The sequence below is a fragment of the Diabrotica undecimpunctata genome, chromosome 6, assembly GCF_040954645.1.
Source record: "Diabrotica undecimpunctata isolate CICGRU chromosome 6, icDiaUnde3, whole genome shotgun sequence".
Taxonomy (NCBI): Eukaryota; Metazoa; Arthropoda; class Insecta; order Coleoptera; family Chrysomelidae; genus Diabrotica; species Diabrotica undecimpunctata.
This window is the reverse complement of record NC_092808.1, coordinates 106,096,171-106,122,483: the sequence shown is the minus strand read 5'-3', so window position 1 is coordinate 106,122,483 and position 26,313 is coordinate 106,096,171. Positions and strand designations below refer to the sequence as shown.

The window sequence follows — 26,313 nt, the reverse complement described above, 5'->3', positions numbered from 1 at the left end:
CTGCACTACAAGTAAAAAGTTTAGTAAGTCTTTTTATAATTTCATTTAATTTGCATTCCTTTCTTTAATTGTCACGGCACGCCATTGCACAAATATGATATTCTTCTTTTTCTAATTTCATAGTCAATCTGTGTCTTATTTACATTTTGCTTCCAGTACAAGTAAACGAGTGACAAGGGACTGAATGATGTACTTGTTGTAACATGACCCAGATAGTAAAGTTTTGTATTTTAAGATAAATACATTAATGAGGATAATTTTTGTATAACTATTTGCAAAACAAACAAAAAATCACTTTTAATAATAATTTGCCATTCTGTCTTTATTCAATCGAAATTTATATGATAAATTTATTTTCAGTTTCTTTTTCTATTTATAAAATATTTAACTTTATCCTACTCATTTTCTACCTAGTCATCTCTAATTCTCCATTCTTTGTGATACTATTCACAATATCCCTAGTATGTAATGTACATATTCATCAATAATACTTTTATTATTGATATATTTTTGGTTTTATCAATACTTATTAAAATTATGTAAAATTATTATCTTGCCCACTAGTTTACTTTTATTTTCATTGTGGGCTCTCTTTTACTTGACTTTTTATAAATCTTTCACTATGGATTTAGCCCAGTCTGGTTAAAAAAAAGGTCGAAAAATTTTTCGCAGATATCTGAAGCTTTTAAGACATAGGTGGGATTTACTAGATGACGAATATATGAAAAACTACTCGTATTTTTACCTTGCGTTTTTTTAAACAATAATTTATGGTCACAATTTGATTTTTTGTCTATAACTTTTTTCCCTTAATTTTACATAAACAATATTTATATAATTTTTTTGTATCAAATATATCTTTATTTTTTCGTTTTTTAAATTAAAATTAATAAATAATTTACGGAGATATTTGCACAAAAGCAGTTTCTTCGCACCAATTTATAAATTTTATTAATTTTTTATTCACAAAATAAAATGTTATTAATACATTTGAACATCGAGGAATTACCGCCTTTTAAATTTATACGAAATTTTATAGGATTCTTTAAGACATAAACTTACTCAGAAGTATGCATATTGCGTTTTCATCGAAACTATTTACAAAATAAACGTTTGAAAAAGGGGTATGTTTTTTACTTATAAATAATTGTAATAACTTCTATAGTTTTCAAGCTAGAAACTTATATGTACAACCATTGGATAGCTGGTAAAAAACTCACATTAAAAAAAAAATCCTTCTATAACCAATGGAAACGAAGTTAGACACTATCTTTAAAAAATTATATCTCCATTGTTTATAAACATTAAGAAGTAAAATTTGCACAAATTTTGAATAAAAATCTAAACTTTATATTGAAACTTATAGCTATAAAATTCATCCAATTTTTCGAATCTTACAGACCTTCGAAACGAAGGTACTTTCGAAAGATCGACATAGGAAAGTGGAGGGGATAACTGTTTCAGTTCCGTTTTTTTTTTCGAGATCGGAACTTCAAATTAAAACACGTAGGAAAAATTTACATTATCTCGGCTTCCATTGCAGCTAGAAGCCTCTTTTTTTATCTATTAAATATGAGATATATGAAATATCTATTTTATTTTATTACATATGAGAAACCTCGGAAAAATTGAGTACCTACATTTAAAATTCACCGTAAAAACTTTTTTTTTCAATGTCATCATTATTAATACTGCTACAGACTATTCCAGCCAAATTAAAAAAAAGTAAGTTTTTACGGTGAATTTCAAATGGACTCAATTTTTCCGTGGTTTCCGATATTTCCCGGCCAGTGAAAACTATGTAGTTATTCCTATTTTAACGAGTTACCCCAGTTTATAAAAAGAGGCTTCTAGCTGCAATGGAAGCCGTTTCAATTCGAAGTTCCGATCTCGAAAAAAAAAACGGAGCTGAAACAGTTATCTTCTCCACTTTCCTATGTCGATCTTTCGAAAGTACCTTCGTTTCTTACTTTGTTGGGGATTTTAGGGATGTTAGGGACTATAGTCCCTAACTTTGTTCCTATTGGTCATAGAAGATTCTTTTTTAAATGTGAGTTTTTACCAGCTGTTCAATGGTTGTACATACAAGTCTGTAGCTTGGAAAATAAAGAAGTTATTACAATTGTTTATAAGTAAAAAACATACCCCTTTTTCAAATGTTTATTTTATAAATAATTTCGATGAAAACTCAATACGCTTTTTACTTCTGAGATAGTTTAAGTCTTAAAGAATCCTATGAAATTTGCTAAATGTGTCTAGCATCATTAATAGAGCAAGTTCAATAGTTTAAATATTTAGCCTCAGGGAAAAACAAATTAAATAACTTTTAAACTATTTGACCGTCGGGGAGAAATTTCGCACAAATTTAAAAGACGGTAATTCCTCGATGTTCAAATGTATTAATAACATTTTATTTTGTTAATAAAAAAAATTAATAAAAGTTATAAATTAGAGCAAAAAAACTGCTTTTTGCAAGTATCTCCGTAAATTATTTATCAATTTTAATTTAAAAACCGGAAAATAAAGATATTCCTGAATATAAAAAAATAATATAAATATTGTTTATGTAAAATATGAGGGGAAAAACTTATAGACAAAAAAACAAATTGTGACCATAAATTATTGTTTAAAAAAAAACGCAAAGGTAAAAATACGAGTACTTTTTCATCTATTCGTCATCTAGTAACCCCCACCTATGTCTTAAAAGCTTCAGATATCTGCGAAAAATTTTGCCGTGAAATCGATGATTTTTGCATAACCAGACTGGGCTAATTGGTTATAAAGTAGATGATATATTTACTTATTTCAAGTTCAGAAATTATTCAGATATATTATTAAATATTTTTTCTTGTGCACTTTTTATCTTTATCTAATTGCTCATTCCATACATCTCTTTTAGGTAGGTCTAAAAATGAAATACTATCGTTTTTCGTATTGCGTGTTTAACTTAATATTCAATTTGTATACGTTAACATTTCATTTTTGAATAAAACATATTTTATATACAGACTTTAGTATATATGAAATAGTACATATTTTCGTCTACCCCTGCAATTCCTTTTACAACATGTCCAGTAAATTTTAAATTTACAAACAATGATCTGTTCAATAAATAATTTCATATTAACCATAACATTTATTATTATAACATAATGCTTTGACACGGACCGTTTATTAAAATATATCTTTCCCTTCATCTCTACTTTTCAATTGCGCTTGTGCCTTACGGTAAAATCACAAAATAAAATTAATTTAGATAAAAGTCTCTTTCAAGGATACTTCACAAATATTGTAATTTTTGAAAAGCAGTGTTGCAAGTTGGTTCAATGTCTGCAAGTCTGGCAGCATTGTTGTTGGTACCTCATTACCTTGCACATGTTCATCATCTTGACGTTGGGGCAAAACATGGAATGGTCCTTACAGATTGGTTCTAAAAATTAAAAAAGCGGTAAATGATCTTTTCTGTAATGTTGTAAAATATTGTTCATGTTATAATAGGTTTACAAAAAGAATATATTTTTATTATTAATTTAACTAGTGCAGCGAACGAGAAACTTAAAAGCTTAATTCCTTTAGTAAATCTTGGCCCTGATTCTATTTCATTTTGATGTCGAAATTTAAAAGCGACTACGCCATGACAGTCGCAATCGCTAGAGATTCTCATTCATTTCGATTGTAGTTAAAACTGGGGATATTTACTTTATCATTTTGACACTGCTGAAAATTTGGGTTGGCCCTCTTGTTTATTGGCTGCACGCTGCACTACGCTTGTTGAATGTTTGTTTTGTTTACGTTACGGAACGTCTTTTTTTTCTTGTTTGAGTTGTTAAATCATAAATAGTGGCAATTCTCAATTATATTTTGAATTGAAAGATGGCAAGGAAAGAAAAAAGGCGATGTGGGAGATCCTTAAGTTATAACCACTAAGATTTGACTTAGTGGTTATATTCTAATATATTTTTAAATTTACTGCAGCTTAGTAATACTTACCCTAAACATTTTGGGTATTCTAGAGGCATAAACACCCTCCTCCATATATGGTTCTAATACCCTTATCAAATAATTTGCAGCTTGTTTATTAAGCCGGAATTGCTGCCTAAATTGAGCATCACTTAGTAAAAAAAGATTTTGAGTATCCCGTAACATTATTCTTATCCTCCATTGTGAGCGTCGGATATCTATCCTCTCTAATTCCTCCAAAACCAGCAAATGTCCGAAAAACGCAGCCATATTATTACTTTTTGCCTCAGTTTTCCTTGCAAGAATCAAAACACAACACCGCCTACCTAAACTGAACCTAAGTTCACTTCTCCCAGTCATGTCAGATTAATTTCGACTCGAAATGAAATTTCAACCACTTTCTTTAAGTTGAAATTAATTTCGATAAATCGAAAATTACTGACGTCGTTTGGTTAGTTCAGCTGAAATCCACAAGGCTCGCAAAGTCGCATTTCGACGTCGCCATATTAATTTCGACATGTTTTGAGTCGAAATCTCAATTAGAATCAGGGCCCTGGTGTCCTTACAAAGTTTATTTATAGTGGTTTTTCGCATGAGGTGCTTGTTCTTAAAAAAAAAAAATATATTTTTAGTTGTGTTGTTTACGTAAAGTCAGATAGATGCAATTTTATTTGCAGAAATGATGTTTCCTTAATGAGTGGCTACAATTTTCGTCACAGAAATGATTTGGTGACCCCTGTTCGTCACTTGAACGTTGTGGGCAAGGGTCCTTATCCAACATGCGTTCGTTTGTATAATAAATTACCTAATTATGTTAAAGATTCAAATATTTATGTATTTAAGAGAACAGTTAAGGTCTTACTTCTGGTAAACAGTTTCTATTCGTTAGATGAATACTTGCCGGCATCCTTTGTGCTCAAATCAACCAACAGTCAACCAAATGATAACGTTTGATAATTATCAACAACAATATCAGGTATAGCCACCAAAAAAAACTTTTTTCATTCTACATTAAACTGTCAAGTTAACTTAAACTTAAAAAACAATCCAGAAACACAGTAAGAAAAAGACTTAAACGTGAATATTCAAAAGAAAAAGAAGCTCCAATTACACTCTCAAATAGGTTTCAGTCACTTTCACATGAAAACTATAGCAAAATTATAGATAATTTAGCTTAAGTAGTAGAAGTAAAAACTTACTTTACTAAAGCCTTAACAAACAACGCAATAAAAAATTTACCAAAGACACCGGAATCCTACAGAAAACTAATACATCACGTACGAGAGGAAAACATTGTCCACCATACATACCAACCTCAGGAAGAGATGAAATAAAAGCGGACATCCAGAAGACGGGTCGTAAGGCAAAGGGTCATCACATTACAAATTTCAGACACAGATGTCAAGTGTGAGCTGTAGTAAGTCGGTAACTGCTGCAACCATTACCAACCATTACATTTCTGATTAGTTTATTCGATTGTGTTGTGTTGAGGTGTGTTGTTTAATCTCTTTCTTAGAGTTTTGATCAATTATTACGATATGAATCATAATGAGGAACAACGAAGGCGAAAAAGAGAGGAAGGGTCATGGCAAACAGTACGTAAAAAGATGCGATTAGCAAGAATGGCCTACAAAACTAAAGAAAACAAAATAGTGGATGCTAAACAGCCACCATCTGAACAAGTAAGTGTTTTATTTATAGTATAAGTACTTTAAATTCAGCTTGATGTTATACTGTAACGTAACCCAAGTTGTTCATAGTAATAAAAGGTTAGGATTACAGGTTATGTCGGCTTTAAAATCATGCTTAGTGAAGGTGCAATATCGCGAATAGATGTTTGAAGGGTTGGAGATATAAATGGATTGCCAAGTGTCCTTTAGTAGGTAAGCGTATCATTAATTTATATTTTTACATTTAGGTTTTATGCAAATTTAAAAATAACTGCAAGCAGTTGGAACATACACAGAAACTGAAGTTATTTGTTGACTTTTATAAAATAGAAGATTCTGATGAACAAAATACTTGCCTAATGCGGTTGATAAATCTCTTACTCATAAACCATCAGCGTAAAAGTGTAATAGCCGAATCCAGTCATAAACAAACATCTATTTCATTTAGTGTTCCAAATGGATCAGGTAATATTGTAAAAGTGTGCAAGAGGACCTTTCAAGACGTGTTTGCAGTAACTAAAAGGCGGATTGAAACTCAGTAAATATTTAAAATCAAGAGAAACTTCTTACATGGAAAAAGGGGCAATAAGGGAAGAAACACAAAGTACTCCACTGCAGACAAACAACGGGTTGTTGACCTCACTACTCGAGGGCTAAGAGTGAAAAGGAGTACTGATTTAAATAAAAGTAGGCTGCACCTTGCTTTTAATGAAAAACATCCCGAAAACAAAGTAGGAAGAAAATATTTTGTTCAAATATTTAAACTTTAATTCCCGATACTATCATTTCGCCAACCACGCAGTGATACGTGTGACACCTGCGTTATGTTACAAGCTGCAATCAAGAGCAATACAGCAGAGCAAAATAATAACAAACGACGCTTAGAATTCCACCATCGTAAGGCAGAAAAAGCTAGTCAGGTTATGAAAAATGATACTCTCAAATGCCCAGAAGCGACGTTTGCACTCTTAGTATGGACCTTCAACAAGTGTTTTCTTTGCCAGCTCTTACTCACAGCAAGATGTCTTACCCAAGACAGCTCAGTGTTTACAATTTTGGTATAAAACAATGAAGTTTTTACTTTTATGTGGCATGAAGGGCAAACAGGTAGGAGCGGTAACGAAATTACCTCGGCTATTTTAAAAGCTATAAAATATAAAGTTACGCCAAAACGGAAACTTATGCTTTGGAGTGATAACTGCGCTGCACAAAATAAAAACAAGATGCTTTTGTACTTATGGTTTTATATAATTGCTAAAGATCTCATGGATGAAGTTAAGCAAAAGTACCTTATTCCAGGTCACTCTTTTTTGAGTTGTGACAGAGACTTCGCACAGATAGAAAAAAGAAAACGGAGTCACATTGTGAGGTGCCACTAGATTTGCTGAGAGTTATTGTATCAGCACGGCTAGAATATCCTTATTTGGCACCCATAACGGAAAATAAAGATTTTTTTAATTTTAAATCAGCAGCTGAAAACATGATTACTACCAATAATGTGCAAATTTCTAGAGTGGAATGTATTAAAATTGAAAAATTTAAACCCGGAAAGGTTATGACCAAAACAACTCTGAATGATATAGAGGAATTAATGGAAATTACAGTGTTCAAGAAAAACATTACAATGGAAAACTTGACATCGTATTTTACTGCACTCGAATGTAAAAGCAGATTGACTGCGGACAAGTAAAAGGATTTGAGGGGCGTTTTAAACTACTTCTTCTTAAAGTTCCATCTCCTATCGGAGGTTGGATATCATAACGGCTATGGTCACTTTGTTGGCTGCTGCTCTGAAAAGTTGTAGTGAACTACAGTTAAACCATTCTCTAAGGTTCCTCAGCCAGGAGATGCGTCTTCTTCCTATGCTTCTTCTTCCTTGGATCCTTCCTTGCATAATAATTCTCAGCAGCTCATATTTTTCTCCTCTGGTTATGTGACCCAAATACTCTAGTTTTCTTCTTTTTATGCTGTTTATAATTTCTAACTTCTTATTTAGACGTCGTAGTACCTCAGCATTGGTAATCGTTTGAACCCACTGAATTTTTAATATTCTTCTGTAACACCACATTTCGAACACTTCTATTTTTCTTATGTGTTGTTTCTTCAATGTCCAAGCTTCCATTCCGTATAGCAAGATAGAAAATATGTAACATCTTAGAGCCCTCAATCTGAGATGCAACTGAAGGTCTCTGTTGGTAAGCATTGTCTTCATTTTCACAAATGCTTGCCTTGCAGTTTCAATTCGGACTTTGATTTCTCTGCTTTGGTCATTTTTGCCATCAACCCAGGTTCCCAGATATTTGTATGTCTCTACTTTTTCTATTTGGGTTTGCTCTATCATTAATCATTCATTTCCATGTTGCGTTTTTGAGACAATCATAAATTTAGTGTTTCTCTTATTTATTTTTAGTCCGTATCTAATGCAATAATCGTTAATTCTATTTACCAATTCTTGTAGCGATTCCAGGGTGTCTGCCATTATAACGGTGTCACCAGCGAATCTTATGTTATTTACTATTCTTTCGTTTACAGAGATTCCATCACCCAGATCCGCTATCGCTTCCTGGAATATGGCTTCACTGTACACGTTAAACACTAATGGTGACAGAACACAGCCCTGTCTTACTCCTCTCTTTATATCTATATTTTCGGACTTTTGTTCTTCTATCTTTATATTGGCCTTGTGATTTCAATACAGATTGATAATGATTCGTAAGTCTCGTCTGTCTATAGTCGATGAAACAGGAATAAATATCTAGGTTCATATCTAAGCATCTTTGAGAGAGGACATTAAAAGCAAACAATGCCTCTCTCGTTCCCAGTCCCTTGCGGAACCCAAACTGAGTATCATCCATATCATCTTCTAGTTTTCTATATAATCTTCCATGAATCACCTTTAGAAATATTTTGAGGGTATGGCGTATTAGTGATATTGTCCTATAGTCTGAACAATCTTTGGCATATACTGTTTTTGGTATTGCTACAAAGGTGGACACCAACCATTCCTGTTTGATTTTTCTAGTTTTATATACTTCATTAAATAGGTCCAGAAGTACAGGTAGAGTTTCATCGTCTAGACATTTCAGTAGTTCCGCAGGTATTTCGTCTGGACCTACAGTTTTTCCGTTTTTTGCGTTTCGTATTGCTTGTTCGATTTCCTCTCTCCAGATCTGTTATGTATGTCTTCCATTTTTTTAATTTCTCTTTAATTTCTATAATGATTTTTCCATTTGTGTCTTTCAGAAGGGCATCTTTCTTTTTTCTCAGTGTATTTGTCATTTCCTTTATTTTCTTATGCATGTTAAAGCTATCATACTGTTTAGCATATGCCTCTATTTCACTGCATTGATTAGCAAGCCAGGTGGATTTGGCCTGTTTTATTTTCTTTCCTATCAATCTCTGTAGTTCCTTGTATTTTGCCTTACTCCTGCCTTTATGTTTTCTTCTTTCCTCCATTAGATCTAAGATTTCTGAAGTCATCCATCTCTGTTTTTTTCTTATTTTTGTCTGCAGTAGCTTTTCTGCAGACTTTTAAACTACTTAAAAGATGAAAATGAAGAATTTTATGAGAACTTGGTAGAATAAAACATTTTAATGTGTTAACATACTTTTGTGAATAATTATTAATTTTAATTAATGGAAATATTAAGTATTTTTATGCTAGTTTAGTATGGATATTTTCTTTAATGAAATTTTTACATGTACACCTGACCCATTTTATAAGAATATTCTTCGGTACATGGCCGATATAGGTACCTATAGGGAAACATTGTTTGACATACCTTGTTTTACTTTTTGAAACTTAGAGATTTTATTTTTGTCATAGTTAAGTGTAACAAAATATGAAACAAAATTGTTGACTTACGTAAACCATGTTAAATTATGTAATAAACATGTTTTTAATTTTTTTTTTTGGTATTTTTACTACAATTTCTAAAAAAACTCATTTTTCTCGATTGTGCATGATTGTCACTTGGCCCGTTATATTTATCTCCACTCTTCAATATGTGTATTCGTTTACCTGTTTTGGTACAAGACGCTCCGATACAAGGCTTCATAATTGGTGGTCTAGGAATGTCCTTGCAAGCAGTACCTGCTGGCTTTTTTGTACCATACCAAACACATTGGATAATTCTATATTTTAATCCCTTGGTTTCGCATGTCGCAGCACACTAAAATACATAAAATACAGAATATAAATATTATGTTCTAGGAATTGATGTTTTTAAAAAACATTCTAATATTAAAAAAACATCTTTTATTATATTAACTATAAGTTTAGGAAGGCTTTAAAATACCAAAAACGAATTATCATACGGGAAATGAATTGTCATAATTACCAACATACGACACGCCGACGATACTGTGATTCTAGCTAAAAATATCGACTGTGCTAAGGTTTTAACCCCTAAGTATTAAAACGCAAAAGACTTATAAGATAACATATACATATACACAACATAAACACCTCAAGTGTGATCTTGAACTTACAAGTAGAATAAACATTTTCAGAACTTTAGAAAATCACGACTAATTGGATATAAATACGCTGTAGTGATTACTTTAGTATTATTATTGTTATAGATCTTGGAATAGCATTTCGCAAAGTTAGCGTAGGTCGTTAGTCAATAGTTACAGTTTATAATTACCGGACGATATTGTAAACAAAGCAATAACCTATTTGTACAGAAATAAATATAGTGTTAAAATAAAAGTAGTGCCAAATATTTATTAAACCCTCTAACATCTCTTAAATACCACGTAACGACCTTTTATAATAGACGATGACCTGCAAGAACTAATCAAAAGAGTTGATATAAAATGTAGAAATTCAGAATTATCAATAAACATTTACAAAATAAATATATGGTGACCAGTAAAGAGAATATCGGCCTAACCTTATTGGTATTAAAGCAACAAACGCTGGAAAGAGTACAATAATTCAAATACCTTGAATCTTGGGTGACCTAAAATTAGATCCGTCCTTCGAAATCAGATGTCGAATTAAACAGGCAACAAGCACATTTCAAAAATGCAAGCGCTTAACAGCATTACATCAGCCAAGACATACCCAGGAGCCGATATCAAGTCTGACCAAACCCACTGATTTGCAAAATGAGGATCAGGCTAAAGAAGATTCCACGTAGTGTCAACCTAAAATACGACATTAGGCCACTCAAAGACCAACGCACAGAACAGAGTGTAAAACGGTATATACATAGCAATTTGAATACCGTTATTCAAACTATTTTAATATACCAGGAGCTTGAAAAATTGTATAGAGTTTCACAAGACAAACAAGAAAAAATCCTCAAACCACCAAAAATTCAGAAAAAATCATGGATGATAAATAAGATTCTAGATATGATGTAGAACAGGCGAAAGGTCAAAGACCAGGACAAGACATTATACCTACAAAAGAATAGACAAAGATATCAAAAAAGCAATCAGAATCGCTAAGGACACACAGCTGAGAGAACAATGTGCGGAGATACAGCTATTACAACAGAAACACGATTCATTCAATATGCACAAAAAAGTTAAAGAAGATACAGACTCATACAAGCCTAGAAGGGTTGGATGTTTGGCAAACAACTAAGGTAATCCACTACTAAATATGGAAGAGAGATTAGACACTTGGAAGAAATATGTGAAAGTAACATTTGCAGAAGAAAGACATATTGCCATTGAAGACATAGAATGTCAAACAGGAGCCCCGATTACCATTGAAGAAGTCACGGCAACTATTAGAAAAACTAAAGATGGTAAAGCTGTAGGGCCTGACAAATTTTATACAGAATTCCTGAAACTTATGGACGAACAAGGAATACAATGGATAACGACTATATTTAACAAAATATATATAACTGGAAATATTCCCCAAAACTGGTTAAAGTTGACCTTCGTAACTATACCAAAAAAATTAAATGCAAAAACATGTGAAGACTACAGAATAATTAGTCTAATGAGCCACTTACTTAAAACGTTTTTAAAAGTGATACATAACAGAATATAATATAAAAAATGTGAAGAAATAGTGTCATGGACACAATTTGGATTCCGCGATACTTTAGGCATCCGAGAAGCTCTATTCGCTATACAAGTGCTTATCTAGAGGTGCAGGGATGTCAACTGTGACGTATATATTTATTTTATCGCCTACAAAAGGCATTTGATAGAGTAAAACATAGCAGGCTCATATCCATCTTGAAAGAAGCGGGCTTGGTACTAACATAAACAGTCAATGAGACCACTCTACTAAAATAAAACAACGTAGAGGGAAAGCAAGATCAGCGTTCGTAAAGATGTCTCTTTTTAGAAGTTACGATTTACCACTTAGTACCAAAATCTCTATCATCAGATGCTATGTATTTTCTACATTATTATACAAGTAAAGGCAGGGACGCTCTTAGAAGTTTCTTTAGGAAAGCTCGAGGCCTTCAAGAGGCCTCGAGCCTTCAAGAGGATCGTGTGACCAATATTGAGGTACTACGTAGAATGGACAAGGAATGTGAGATCAATAACACAATCAAAGAGCACAAATTAGAATATCTTGGCCATGTTATGAGAAATGAACACAGATATGGCTTATTGCAACTCATTCTTCAGGGCAAGGTATATGGAAAGAGAGGACCAGGGAGAATAAGAATATCTTGGCTTCAAAACCAAAGGAAGTGGTTTAATACGTATACAACAGGACTATTCCGAAAAGCTGCAAGTAAAGTTAGGATAGCTATGCTGATAGCCAACATCCGGAACGGATAGGCACCGTAAGAAGAAGAAGCTCCTATCCAATAATTCATTAAATTTGCAAATACGTTAACAGCTTACAAGATGCTATATATGGTGTGTACTTTTATATGGATGTGAAATATGCAGCTTAAACGTCGATACCATAAATAAAATCAAAGCATTTGACATGTGATTGTATTGAACAAGAATACTCAAGGGACCAACTCAATACCAGCAGAACCAGAAACGAAGAAGTTTTTCTTCTAGAAGAAGTAAACTAGAATATCTTGGATATATAATCAAGAAATCAAGATATGAATCGTAAAATTTGGCTAATTCTGAATTGTAAAATTGAAGGAAAGAAATGGATAAGAAATTCTTCTGGTTGAGAAATTTGCGACAACGGACAGGTTTAACAGCAGCTATACAATGAATATGGTCACCATGGTAGACGCTGAAGTAGATAGGCTACCTATATCCTGGCTCATCCCCTAAATTGCAACCCCTAAAATCGCAACCCCCGGTCGTAAGTTCCAAACGGCTTAACGTAGGATGACGTACGAGGGCTCGTTGGAAAGGGGATGAAAAATGGGGTTGAACGCAGTATGTGCCGTGCGCATCGGAGCATGCCAAAAGGTCATTACGTCATATCTTTGTTTCTATTGGTCCGATTGGGGCGTACGAGGGCTCGTTGGAACGGGGAGAAGGCAGGGAGACAAAAAACAAAGATGGCGACGTTGCCAAATGGGCGCTAAAACGTATCTTCGTTGCTATTGGCCTGATGTTGACGTATGAGGTGTCAAATGAAAGCGTTGGTAACACACACACACACACAGAAGCCATGTCAACGATCAGTATGAACATTATTCTTCTTCTTTTTCTTTTCCGTACAGTGCCTAAGAGAACGTGACATCCGACGTAGAACGTGACATTCGACGCAGAACGTGAAATGTCGCGTGAAATGACGTGACATTCGACGTAGAACGTGAAATGTCACGTGACATTCAACGCAGAACGTGACATCCGACGTAGAACGTGACATTCGACGCAGAACGTGAAATGTCACGTGACATTCGACGTAGAACGTGACAGCTATGTGACATTCAACGCAGGACGTGACATTCGACGCAGAACGTGAAATGTCGCGTGAAATGACGTGACATTCGACGTAGAACGTGAAATGTCACGTGACATTCAACGCAGGACGTGACATTCGACGTAGGACGTGAAATGTCACGTGACATTCAACGCAGGACATGACATTCGACGCAGGACGTGACATTCGACGCAGGACGTGACATTCGACGCAGAACGTGAAATGTCGCGTGAAACGACGTGACATTTGACGCAGGACGTGACATTCGACGTAGAACGTGAAATGTCACGTGACATTCAACGTAGGACGTGACATTCGACGTAGAACGTGACATTCGACGCAGGACGTGACATTCGACGCAGAACGTGACAGTTATGTGTTAGTCAAGATGTTGCTTGACATAAAATGTGACATTCTACATAGGATCCTGGACACACATATAAAAAGCATTGAAAACGGAAAGTCTACCTTGGACAGTGGAGTCCTGTGGTGGACATTTGAGTCAACCTTGGACGAAAATTCAATACAAATTAAATGAGTCAATTCTCTGTTAGACATGATACAGTCTAGCTTGGACTGAGCTATTCTAAATAAAATTGTAATGATTACCACATTAAAAACTGTTTTTTTTGTTATTAAATAAAATACCAAAATGTTACGTATTATTTATTAAAAATTATAATAGATCTAACAATTTTAAAATAGTTTCTCTTTGCAGTTCGGCCTTTTTGTTTAAACCTAAATTCATTAGTTCAGCAATTATGTTACGTTTTTTAACCATTTTTTCTTTGTATGATTTTCGTATCGCCATCCCACGTTCTGTTTTGTAAAATTTTCTTCTCTTTTCATTTGCTTCATCTTTTTTTCTAATACCTTCCTCACCTCTTTCACACTTGCAGGTTGATTTTACGTGTAGTTCATGCTCTGATGTATATTTTTCTAAATTGTTAACGCCTCTGCTCGCTAGGGTAGAAATTTCATTACGTATACCTGCACAGAACTTTCCTCTCGAATGCAACCATTCTGATTTAAATACTCTTCTCTCGTAATGGGAGTGAGGTTTACCCAAAAGTCCATCTCCATCTCGACGAAGGGGTTTTTGACCATCAGCACAGGCAATGTATCTCAAAACACCAACACAATGGTCTAAACAAATAATTTTTCTAAAGGTAGTTTTTGGATGTAGTCTTTTCCCTGCACGTTGTATTTTCTTCTTGTAAGCCAACATTGTGGATCCACCTTTAAAGTGAATTAATGCATGGAGGTGTTCGTGTGCAGTACTTCCGTCGTCTGCTACTAAATGACATCGGCAAATAGAATACCATTTTACATTAGGAGCACATACTAGAAGAGAAAAGTCACTCTCATTTAAGATTAAATGATACCATTCTCTTGGTGACGCTTCGTAATCCTTTGCCATATCCTGTGGCGAAAGAGCATTAATGTCGTTGACACTCAAAAGAGCCAGATAGTCGCTTTTTGACAAAATAGACATATTTTAACTGAATGCTTAAGAGCAAAGAACTAAACTCTCGAAACTGTCTCACTAGACTAAAAGAGTCCTTAAGAAGTCATTAAATTTATCTACCAGTACAGCTTCCCCCACCCTAATTGATTATTTCACGCATGCCCCATTAACACGGTCAAAGGTCAAAGTTTGCCTTAAGATGGTAAATGTATTAGGTTAGATTGTCTCTGCACGTCTCTGCGTACCTCTGTCTACGTGTCACAGATGGCTCTGTGTGTCTCTGCACGTCTCTGCGTACCTCTGTGTACATGACGTGTGACGTTTTTACGTAACGTGTGACGTTTTTCGTGTGACGTTTTTACGTAACGTGTGACGTTCTATGACACGTAGGCAGAGGTACGCAGAGACGTGCAGAGATACACAGAGCCATCTGTGACACGTAGGCAGAGGTACGCAGAGACGTGCAGAGACAATCTAACCTAATACATTTACCATCTTAAGGCAAACTTTGACCTTTGACCGTGTTAATGGGGCATGCGTGAAATAATCAATTAGAGACAGTTTCGAGAGTTTAGTTCTTTGCTCTTAAGCATTCAGTTAAAATATGTCTATTTTGTCAAAAAGCGACTATCTGGCTCTTTTGAGTGTCAACGACATTAATGCTCTTTCGCCACAGGATATGGCAAAGGATTACGAAGCGTCACCAAGAGAATGGTATCATTTAATCTTAAATGAGAGTGACTTTTCTCTTCTAGTATGTGCTCCTAATGTAAAATGGTATTCTATTTGCCGATGTCATTTAGTAGCAGACGACGGAAGTACTGCACACGAACACCTCCATGCATTAATTCACTTTAAAGGTGGATCCACAATGTTGGCTTACAAGAAGAAAATACAACGTGCAGGGAAAAGACTACATCCAAAAACTACCTTTAGAAAAATTATTTGTTTAGACCATTGTGTTGGTGTTTTGAGATACATTGCCTGTGCTGATGGTCAAAAACCCCTTCGTCGAGATGGAGATGGACTTTTGGGTAAACCTCACTCCCATTACGAGAGAAGAGTATTTAAATCAGAATGGTTGCATTCGAGAGGAAAGTTCTGTGCAGGTATACGTAATGAAATTTCTACCCTAGCGAGCAGAGGCGTTAACAATTTAGAAAAATATACATCAGAGCATGAACTACACGTAAAATCAACCTGCAAGTGTGAAAGAGGTGAGGAAGGTATTAGAAAAAAAGATGAAGCAAATGAAAAGAGAAGAAAATTTTACAAAACAGAACGTGGGATGGCGATACGAAAATCATACAAAGAAAAAATGGTTAAAAAACGTAACATAATTGCTGAACTAATGAATTTAGGTTTAAACAAAAAGGCCGAACTGCAAAGAGAAACTATTTTAAAATTGTTAGATCTATTATAATTTTTAATAAATAATACGTAACATTTTGGTATTTTATTTAATAACAAAAAAAACAGTTTTTAATGTGGTAATCATTACAATTTTATTTAGAATAGCTCAGTCCAAGCTAGACTGTATCATGTCTAACAGAGAATTGACTCATTTAATTTGTATTGAATTTTCGTCCAAGGTTGACTCAAATGTCCACCACAGGACTCCACTGTCCAAGGTAGACTTTCCGTTTTCAATGCTTTTTATATGTGTGTCCAGGATCCTATGTAGAATGTCACATTTTATGTCAAGCAACATCTTGACTAACACATAACTGTCACGTTCTGCGTCGAATGTCACGTCCTGCGTCGAATGTCACGTTCTACGTCGAATGTCACGTCCTGCGTTGAATGTCACGTGACATTTCACGTTCTACGTCGAATGTCACGTCCTGCGTCAAATGTCACGTCGTTTCACGCGACATTTCACGTTCTGCGTCGAATGTCACGTCCTGCGTCGAATGTCACGTCCTGCGTCGAATGTCATGTCCTGCGTTGAATGTCACGTGACATTTCACGTCCTACGTCGAATGTCACGTCCTGCGTTGAATGTCACGTGACATTTCACGTTCTACGTCGAATGTCACGTCATTTCACGCGACATTTCACGTTCTGCGTCGAATGTCACGTCCTGCGTTGAATGTCACATAGCTGTCACGTTCTACGTCGAATGTCACGTGACATTTCACGTTCTGCGTCGAATGTCACGTCCAGCGTCGAATGTCACGTGGCATTTCACGTTCTACGTCGAATGTCACGTCATTTCACGCGACATTTCACGTTCTGCGTCGAATGTCACGTTCTACGTCGGATGTCACGTTCTGCGTTGAATGTCACGTGACATTTCACGTTCTACGTCGAATGTCACGTCATTTCACGCGACATTTCACGTTCTGCGTCGAATGTCACGTTCTACGTCGGATGTCACGTTCTCTTAGGCACTGTACGGAAAAGAAAAAGAAGAAGAATAATGTTCATACTGATCGTTGACATGGCTTCTGTGTGTGTGTGTGTGTTACCAACGCTTTCATTTGACACCTCATACGTCAACATCAGGCCAATAGCAACGAAGATACGTTTTAGCGCCCATTTGGCAACGTCGCCATCTTTGTTTTTTGTCTCCCTGCCTTCTCCCCGTTCCAACGAGCCCTCGTACGCCCCGATCGGACCAATAGAAACAAAGATATGACGTAATGACCTTTTGGCATGCTCCGATGCGCACGGCACATACTGCGTTCAACCCCATTTTTCATCCCCTTTCCAACGAGCCCTCGTACGTCATCCTACGTTAAGCCGTTTGGAACTTACGACCGGGGGTTGCGATTTTAGGGGTTGCAATTTAGGGGATGAGCCAGGATATAGGTAGCCTATCTACTCGCTGACGTACCTAGGAACAGGACACCCTAAGATGAAGATATTAACAAATGCATTCTTGTAGTTAACTTCATTAAGAATGAGTGGTGCCGACCCACCTTTTCCGAGGGGTGTTGGCTGAACTGAGTAGGCCGTTAACCTCGGATACAATGGTGGGCACGATACATTCTTATACCCCAACAACCCGTCTGGCCAGCGTGGTGGGTTATGGCCAAAACCTTAAAAATCAAACATGTCGATTGCAACAGAAGCACGAAAGGTACCCTAGGTGGGTAGGAATTCTATTCTACAGTCCCACACTGTAACAATGGTCTGCCCCGAGGGTTCTGAGGGGGGGGGCGAGTCAACATTAAAAAAGAAGAAGAACAAACAACTCCATATAGCAACATACAATATCCGCTCCATGGCAAAAGATGAAAAACTCTACGAACTAGAAGAGGAATTGGGGAACTTGAATTGGGACATAATGGGACTGTCAGAAGTTAAAAGAAGAGGTGAAGGAAATGTGGACTTACGTTCAGACAGCAGACTCTATTAAGGCAGGGAAGACTACACATACGGTGGAGTAGGTTTCTTAATCAACAAGAAGAGAAAATCTCAAATTCAAATAATTGACAGCATATCAGACAGAGTTACATACATAGTCTTATCTTAAGTCCAAAAACTAAAAGATCGTGCAAGTTTATGCTCGAACTGAAAAAATAACCGACAACAACAAAGAATCCAAAATAATAATAATGGGAGACTTTAACACCAAAATTGAAAGTAAGATTGAAGACTCTGAAAGCAAGATTAGAAATTTTGGATTCGGCACAAGAAACACAAGAGGAGAAAAACTCATGGAATTCTTGAAACAAGAAAACATGTATGTTATGAATACCTTCTACAAAAAGAAACCTAACATAAAGTGGACATGGGTCGCACCTAACGGAACTACCAAAAATGAAATAGACTATTTTCTGTCAAACAACAAAGGAATATTTGCAGACGTCACAACAATAAACAACGTAACAACGGGTAGTGACCATCGTATAGTTAGAGCAAAAATAAATATTAACATGAAAGAAGAGAGAAAAAGGATTTAAAAAAAAACAACGAGGATAGATGCCTTTAAACTAAGAACAAATGAAGAGCAATTCCGAGAGGTCTTAGCGAATAAGTTCGATTCTGATCCTTCACATAATCAAGACCAAATTGACGAGAATAATAAAAACATAAATAAAAACCTTCACGCAGCAGGACTACAGGTCGCAAAGATAACGAGGACTAAAGAAGACAAAATAAGCAAAGAAACTAAACAGCTAATGACTGAAAGAAGACAACTACTAGCGCAAAACAAACGCCATACTCAAGAATACAGAGACCTTAATAAAACAATTAGAAAAGAACTAAAACGCGACATACAAAAATGGAACGAGAACTTAATAGAGCGAGTCATTGATAACAATAGAGGCTTTAATGTCTAAGACCTGAACTGGGAGTTCAAAAAATCATCAAAATTAAAGACACCAACAATAAGAAGAGAAGGACAAATATAAAATAACAAATATTTTCGAAGACTTCTACACATCCTTGTACAGCTCGTAAGGCCAGCCTAATGAAACAACAAAGGAGAACGTCAAAAGAAAAATAAAGAACGTGGGATCAGAAGTACTACCAAATATAAAGGGATTCGAAATAGAAAGAGCTTTAAAAGAGCTAAAAAATAATAAAGCTCCAGGACACGACGGTATAATTGCCGAGCTCTTGAAAACAAGCAAGACATTAACAATCCCTGTACTAACAGCGTTATTTAATAGATGTCTCCAGAATAGCAAGATCCCTAAAGACTGGAACGAGAGTCTAGTAATACTCTTATACAAAAAAGGGGACAAATGTGATCTACAGAATTATAGACCTATATCGTTGCTCAGTCAAGTATACAAACTATTTATGAGAATTATTAACAACCGGTTAACCTACAAAATGGACAATTACCAACCGGTTGAACAGGCTGGCTTTCGCAAAGAATATAGTACATCAGACCATCTGCTGACAATGAGAACATTGATAGAGAAGGCAAATGAATACCAACTACCCGTATTTCTTGCCTTTGTCGACTATGAAAAGGCGTTTGATAGTATCGAGATGTGGGCCATAGAACAAGCTATTAATAATTGTAGAATAGATTCGAGATATAGGCAACTAATACATAATATATATGAAAATGCAACTATGATAGTACAACTAGACGAAAATACAAATCCCATCCCCATTAAAAGAGGAGTGAGACAAGGAGATGTAATATCGCCAAAGTTTTTCAACCTAGCCCTAGAAGACGTCTTCAAAACTACAAATTGGTCAACCTATGGCATTAACGTTAATGGCAACAAGTTAAACCACCTCAGATTCGCTGACGACATAGTGATTATAGCGAGCACATTCGAGGAACTGCAAATTACGATAGGGGAACTAGCAGCCAGCTCCCAATACGTCGGCCTAAAAATGAATATAAAAAAAACAAAAATAATGACAAACACAGATGAACCCAGACGTATAACTATAAATGGCAGTAAGATAGAACAAATCCAGGAATATATCTACCTAGGCCAAATCCTGAGACTTGACAAAGAGAACCAAAGTGCGAAAATTACTAAAAGAGCAAGATAGCATGGGCAGGATTTGGAAAACTTAGTTGGATACTTAAGAACCGCAAAATACCTCAATTCTTGAGGAGCAAAGTGTTCAACCAATGCATCCTTCCTATCATGACATATGGATGTCAAACCTGGACCCTAACCAAGGCAAAACATAAATAAACTAGCCATAACAGAAAGAACAATGGAAAGAGCAATGTTAGGTATACGACTGTCAGATAAAAAGAGGAACGACTGGGTAAGATCCAAAACAAAAGTCGAGGACATAGCAACTAAAATTGTCAAACTTAAATGGAGCTTCGCGGGCCACTCTGCTAGACGAAAAGACCAACGTTGGAATACTACAATACAACATTGGAGACCTTACGAAAGTAAACGACCAAGAGGAAGACCACAGAAAAGATGGGTTGATGATATTAAAAGAATAGCCGGAACAAATTGGAAATATGTTGCTCAGGATAGAGACCGATGGAAGGAGTTGGGAGAGGCCTATGTCCAAACATGGACGACAGAAAGCTAAGAAGAAGAAGAAGGATGTATGTATTCTTGTAATTTTTAGAGATCATGCGTTTTATTTAAAATGGCAAAAGTAGAAATAAGGGTAGATAACCATTATGTAATAAAATATATCACATTCACATTTTAAAGTTAATATATAAATATAATAAAGTTAAGTAAGTAGTCATATATGAGGAGGACTAGGGGGCGTCAACTCTATAAGACGAAAAATATATGTTGCGATACGTAGTCATATTTAGGAAGTAACCACTTTTGCGTAGGTCGTGTAGCTTATAGAAACGACTTCATGAAATTTAATCTCATATTCGAAGCAAAGGAGAAGGCCAAAAATTAAAAAAAAAATAAGTTAGTACCAGTGAGTAATGTCGGATGGTTTAAAAAATCTTAGTATATTTAAAACAAAATAAATTAAGTGAACAACAAAAGAGAAGCATGTACCAGATTGTAGAAGTTCAAAGATTATATTTTGAAAGAAATGAATACAATTAGTCTCTTATTGACTGAAAAAAAATTTCGTTTCTAGACGAAACATTAAATCCAACGATAAACATTCGACTGTTGGGTGTAGAACAGGAACAAAGAATATTTGTCTCATGTAATATACATACAATATGTTCTATTGTTTTTATATTCTATATAAATTTAATTATACCTTAACATCTGAAGAAGACACAAAATTTTTTAGTTTATTACATAAATGTTTATAATTTTATTTCCATTAAGTTAACTATTTAATTTTAAATAAATTTATTTAATATTTGTAATTGAAATTATTTCTGCAATTTTTTTACCTCCGACCAACGACCAACTTTCCATTTTCCTACGCATCTGTGGTTAATGCACTCCTGCTTGTCGACTGGTTTTTTATCTGCCTCGCATTTAGCTGGATCTAGTGTTAAGTTAGCAGCTATTTCACATCGTACAACTCGCCTTTGAAGTGCTAAAAAAGATTTGCATTATATTATTTAAGTTATTACCCTAAAAAGAATGTTGTGTACAAGCTTTTGCACATCATTGCTGAGACATAGCCTGTCTTATGTACATCTAAGCTACAGAGAGTTTTTCTGGAAAATTTGTTTTGCACATTTTGACTATATATTATGAAATTGTTTTTTTCATGGCCGTCAGTGCAGATCTCAGTCTCTTAACTCTCTAGATCACTTTATTGCCCACTGAACAACTGCTGCTTCGGAGACGCTAAGTCCATACCATCGATAGTAAAGTGGTTTGATGGAAGGTGGGCAAAGATTTTTGTGTTTTATTGTTACTAAGTATAGACCTTCATGTTGAAAGTAACGTAGTGTGGTCATCCGTTTTATTGAGGAAATTAGGGCTCGTGATTGAGATGAGGTCTTCATATTTAAGATAACCAAGTGTCTTCATCAGTTCTATTAAGACGATTAGGGCTCTTCTCGGACAATTATTTGTTTATAGAAAAAGAAATCTCCATACAAGTTACAAAATTTAACTTTCAAAATTCTAGAAATAGCCCCATCTCCGGCTTCGGCTTCATTCTGTCTCCGGCTTCGGCACACAATGTAGCTTTTCTTTAATAATTTTAAAGTGTTTGTTTGTCCTTTTGTAGTGTAGTGTAATGTACAATTATATGTTTATGACATTTTGTTCTTGTCAGATAGGCCGCAATTGACGAAATTTCCCTGAAGATGATCTAGGGATCGAAAGTACTTGGGCAAGATTAAATTAAACTGTGCTCGATATATGCCTTTTATTTGATCAAAGTTCAATTATAGTAAGTCATATATCTATTTTGTTTTATTTCTAAATTATCTAATTTCTTAATTTCTTAGTAAGAATATAAACATAAAACCATTATTCGAGACATATTAATTAATACTAAATTATTGTGTTATGATTTCTGATATAAATATTAGTGGCGCCCATCTTAAAAATAAATCATTAAAACGATTTAGATTTATAGAAGGATTTATATTCATACCTTTGTGCCAGTCAAAACATTTGGACTTTTCGCAAGTACTCCAGTCATGAACGGTCCATTCGGGACATTGGTCAAATCCACATTTTCTTTTCGACGGTGGCATTTCCAATCCTGCATCGTCACAGAGTATATCGTCAACAGGCTGAGTAGCATTGTATAACCTGAGAAAGAAACAATCATTAATAAGCGAACAATTCGAGCATATACAACGAGCAATATCATGAAATTTCAGTGTATATATATACACACACACATACACACACACACACACACACACACACACACACACACACATATATATATATATATATATATATATATATATATATATATATATATATATATATATATATATATATATATATATAGCCGTCCCCGCCGTCCCCTTCCTGATGGAGCTTTTAATCCTGTAGATCAGCCTTCTATAAATGCTTCGCGTTTACTTTTGACATTTAAATCTTGCCAAACTTTTCCAACTGTATGACCTTCGTTAATCTCCAAATAACATATTTTGCGTCCAGTGCTGCGAATTTTGCGTATTTCTTCGAAATATTTTCTTCCCCACACAATAATTTAATTTTTTTTTAATAGCATACTTTTTTTGTTGAGTTTTACATATCGAAAGTTCATTTCGCGCATGGGTCTGATTAAGACTCTACGAGATATCTTGGGTAAGGAGTCATCGTTTTCGAGCTCTTGAGAAATATTTTTAAGTGTTTTAATTTCACTCCGAATATAAAATGAATGAAATTTTTCGACGTATAATATTCCTTGTCTCGTCATCCAAAACAATGCTTTTCCTACCTCTAGTTTTACCTTTTTCTTGCCTTTTATTTTCCGATGTATTTTTAAGTACACGATAAATACAGCTACCGGATACTTTTGTTAAACTGCTACAATGTCGACCGCTTGGCTAACATTTATTGCCATTTTTCTGCCGACAATTCCTTCATAAACGTTTCATATCATTACCTTCCCTTCGGACGTTAACATTTTCCGTCTCTTTTGCGGCTTTTCATTTTTGGAATCAACATCAGAATTTTGCTGTCTTCTCTTGGAACAACTCGGTTTTTCGTCCAACTCCAATAAAATTCAAACCAAATATTCACAGAATATATCTAAAAATTTACTATAAAATGACAAACTATAACACTCGTATTATCAATAACACGTTTTATCAATAACACAAACGTATCGCATAAAATATATTCACAGAATGCAACACATGCCCTACCCTCAGAAACGTCAATGTAAATGAACTATTGTTGATGGGCAATTGCTCTAAAAAACTAGTTTTACGGCTTTGTGTGGGTCGGAATTGAAACGGAGTTCCGTCGCTAATTCCAAAGTTGCCAAACGATTGAAAAATATTGTTTTAAAATATCGATTTTTATTTTATAAATTTAAATATGTAACAAAACGGAACATATAAATAAAATTTATTTAATTACAATTTTGTGCTTAATTTTTACTATTGAAAAAATAATGTTTTTTGGTATTTTTATGACGGTATTAATCGCTGCGTGGAAAAATACAGGTTTTGTATGACTATAATTACTACTTGTGAACAAGAACTGGCTACACTGTACGACAACTCCTGGTCAGTTTTTCTATAGAGAAGCACAAATAAATATACTACTTATATATTGTGTAATTTCTTATGAGAAAACGCAAATTGCAATTGAGAAAACGGGTAGTTTCCGAGGGCCGCTGTGTATAGTTAAATTTGAGGATATTCAGCGTTTAAACGATGAATCACTCTCCCAAACAGTGAAATTTTACAATAGTTTTTTGATTTATTCATTTATATTTATTATTGTTTTAGAGGCGATTTTGTCAATTCCCGGAGACTTCTTATTTTTTTAAGTTGTTTATAATGCTTTCTATTTTACTTTCTAAGACCGCGGTTAAGTATATTAAATGGTTTGAAGATTTGTATGTAGGAGTATAACTGATAGTAATGGTATTATTTTTAGCATATGTTTCTTAAATTTCTGTGAAATAACGAACAGAATTATTTGAAATAGTTTTATTGTCTTTAATAATAATTTCATTTTATGTGATTATATCTGGAATATTTCATTCTTCTTTTGTATTTTTCAAATATTTTATTATATTCCGTAAATTTTTAGATACATTTTTGTTTTTATCATTATCTCATATTCTAATTATTTAATGATAAGTTTATTTTGGTTTGTATTCTGAAAAGTTTTAATTTTTTTGTTCCCTTTAACCTTTTTGTATTATAATTAACTATCTGATCAGATATCAAAAGGGTCGCAGGACCAATGTGGAAACGCCTAGCACACAACAGGGATGAATGGCGAGAAATGGGAGAGGCCTTTATTCGACAATTCGGATAGAAAAAGGGCTAAAAAAAAAAATCCGATCAGAAATTTTAATGGTCTGCCAATTTACTCAGTAATAGAATATAACTGTTTTCCATAAATTTTAAAAACAGCTTTTTTCATGCTCACTAAATAGCATAGACATTTGTTGAGAAATTATTACACAGTTAAATTAAAATGCTCACCTTACAATACAGCTGACTTTTCTTTGTTGAATTCCACTTCCTCCGCAAGTTTCGGTACATCGTGACCAAGGTCCAGTAGTCCAATCGAATTCCAGATTTTCTTTCTTGCCTTTTCCTAGAACTACTATATGATCCTCGTCATTTTCATCGCTGGGTGCGTCCTCTTCAACTTCCTCGAGGGTGTCATCGGTAAAAAATGGTGGACTGTCATGGTTCTGATGATCCCCAGGAAAGTCGATCATTCGATGGCCTCGAGAGTTGCTGAATGCCTGGAAAGGCCATAATAGCTACGTTTCTTATTAATAATGTTCGTGATAGAGAAAAAATAATCTAATTCAGCTTATAAATAAGGATGCACTTATTGTGTAACAAAATTAACTAAGTGGATTGGTTAAAGTTTTTTTGTTCCTAAAAGGCCAAGTTAAAAAGCGCAACAAAACAATATAAAGTAAAAGCAGTATTTAAGTTATCTTATTAATTTAATACAAAAATTAGTAATATCACTCTAGAACTATGTTTATTGTACCTATTTTCTTCCAAAATATAATTTATTAGCAAAAACATGCTACGGATTATGTTATACCTACAGGGATTGTGTAATTGATTTTTCTTATTTAGAACGCAGACTTGTTTTATTTACCAAAATCATGTTATATATCCTGGACTAAAAAAAGCATAAAATATGCAAAAATATTAAAAGCAAAATCAATAAATATTACAAAAGCCATTATAGGGAAAGAACAACACATTTAACGAAAATACAGGTCTCTTAACTACAAAAGATTTTATTATAAAATAAATTATTGCTTAAAACATTTTAAAAAGCCTTCGACCGAAACTATAGACACACTATTTAAAATTACGACAAAAATGATACCCAATACACCTGGTCAGAGCAATTAAAATGGAAACACTA

The 26,313-nt window shown here is 34.5% G+C and overlaps 1 protein-coding gene across 3 annotated transcripts in view; it reads right to left on the bottom strand.

The window, feature by feature from the left end:
- Window positions 1-2,925: 2,925 nt before the first annotated feature.
- nolo (ADAMTS-like no long nerve cord) overlaps window positions 2,926-26,313 on the bottom strand; it is a 2,006,971-nt gene continuing 1,983,583 nt past the window's right edge. For 2 of the 3 annotated variants that reach the window (XM_072535059.1, XM_072535060.1), the window contains 5 exons: window positions 25,398-25,684; window positions 22,865-23,025; window positions 21,699-21,847; window positions 9,652-9,802; window positions 2,926-3,430 (listed from right to left, as the gene is read on the bottom strand). In XM_072535059.1, coding sequence (XP_072391160.1) covers window positions 3,324-3,430; window positions 9,652-9,802; window positions 21,699-21,847; window positions 22,865-23,025; window positions 25,398-25,684 — 855 coding nt within the window. In that variant the 3' untranslated portion in view covers window positions 2,926-3,323. The remainder of the gene's footprint in view (window positions 3,431-9,651; window positions 9,803-21,698; window positions 21,848-22,864; window positions 23,026-25,397; window positions 25,685-26,313) is intronic. The other variant, XM_072535061.1, reaches the window with a different exon arrangement.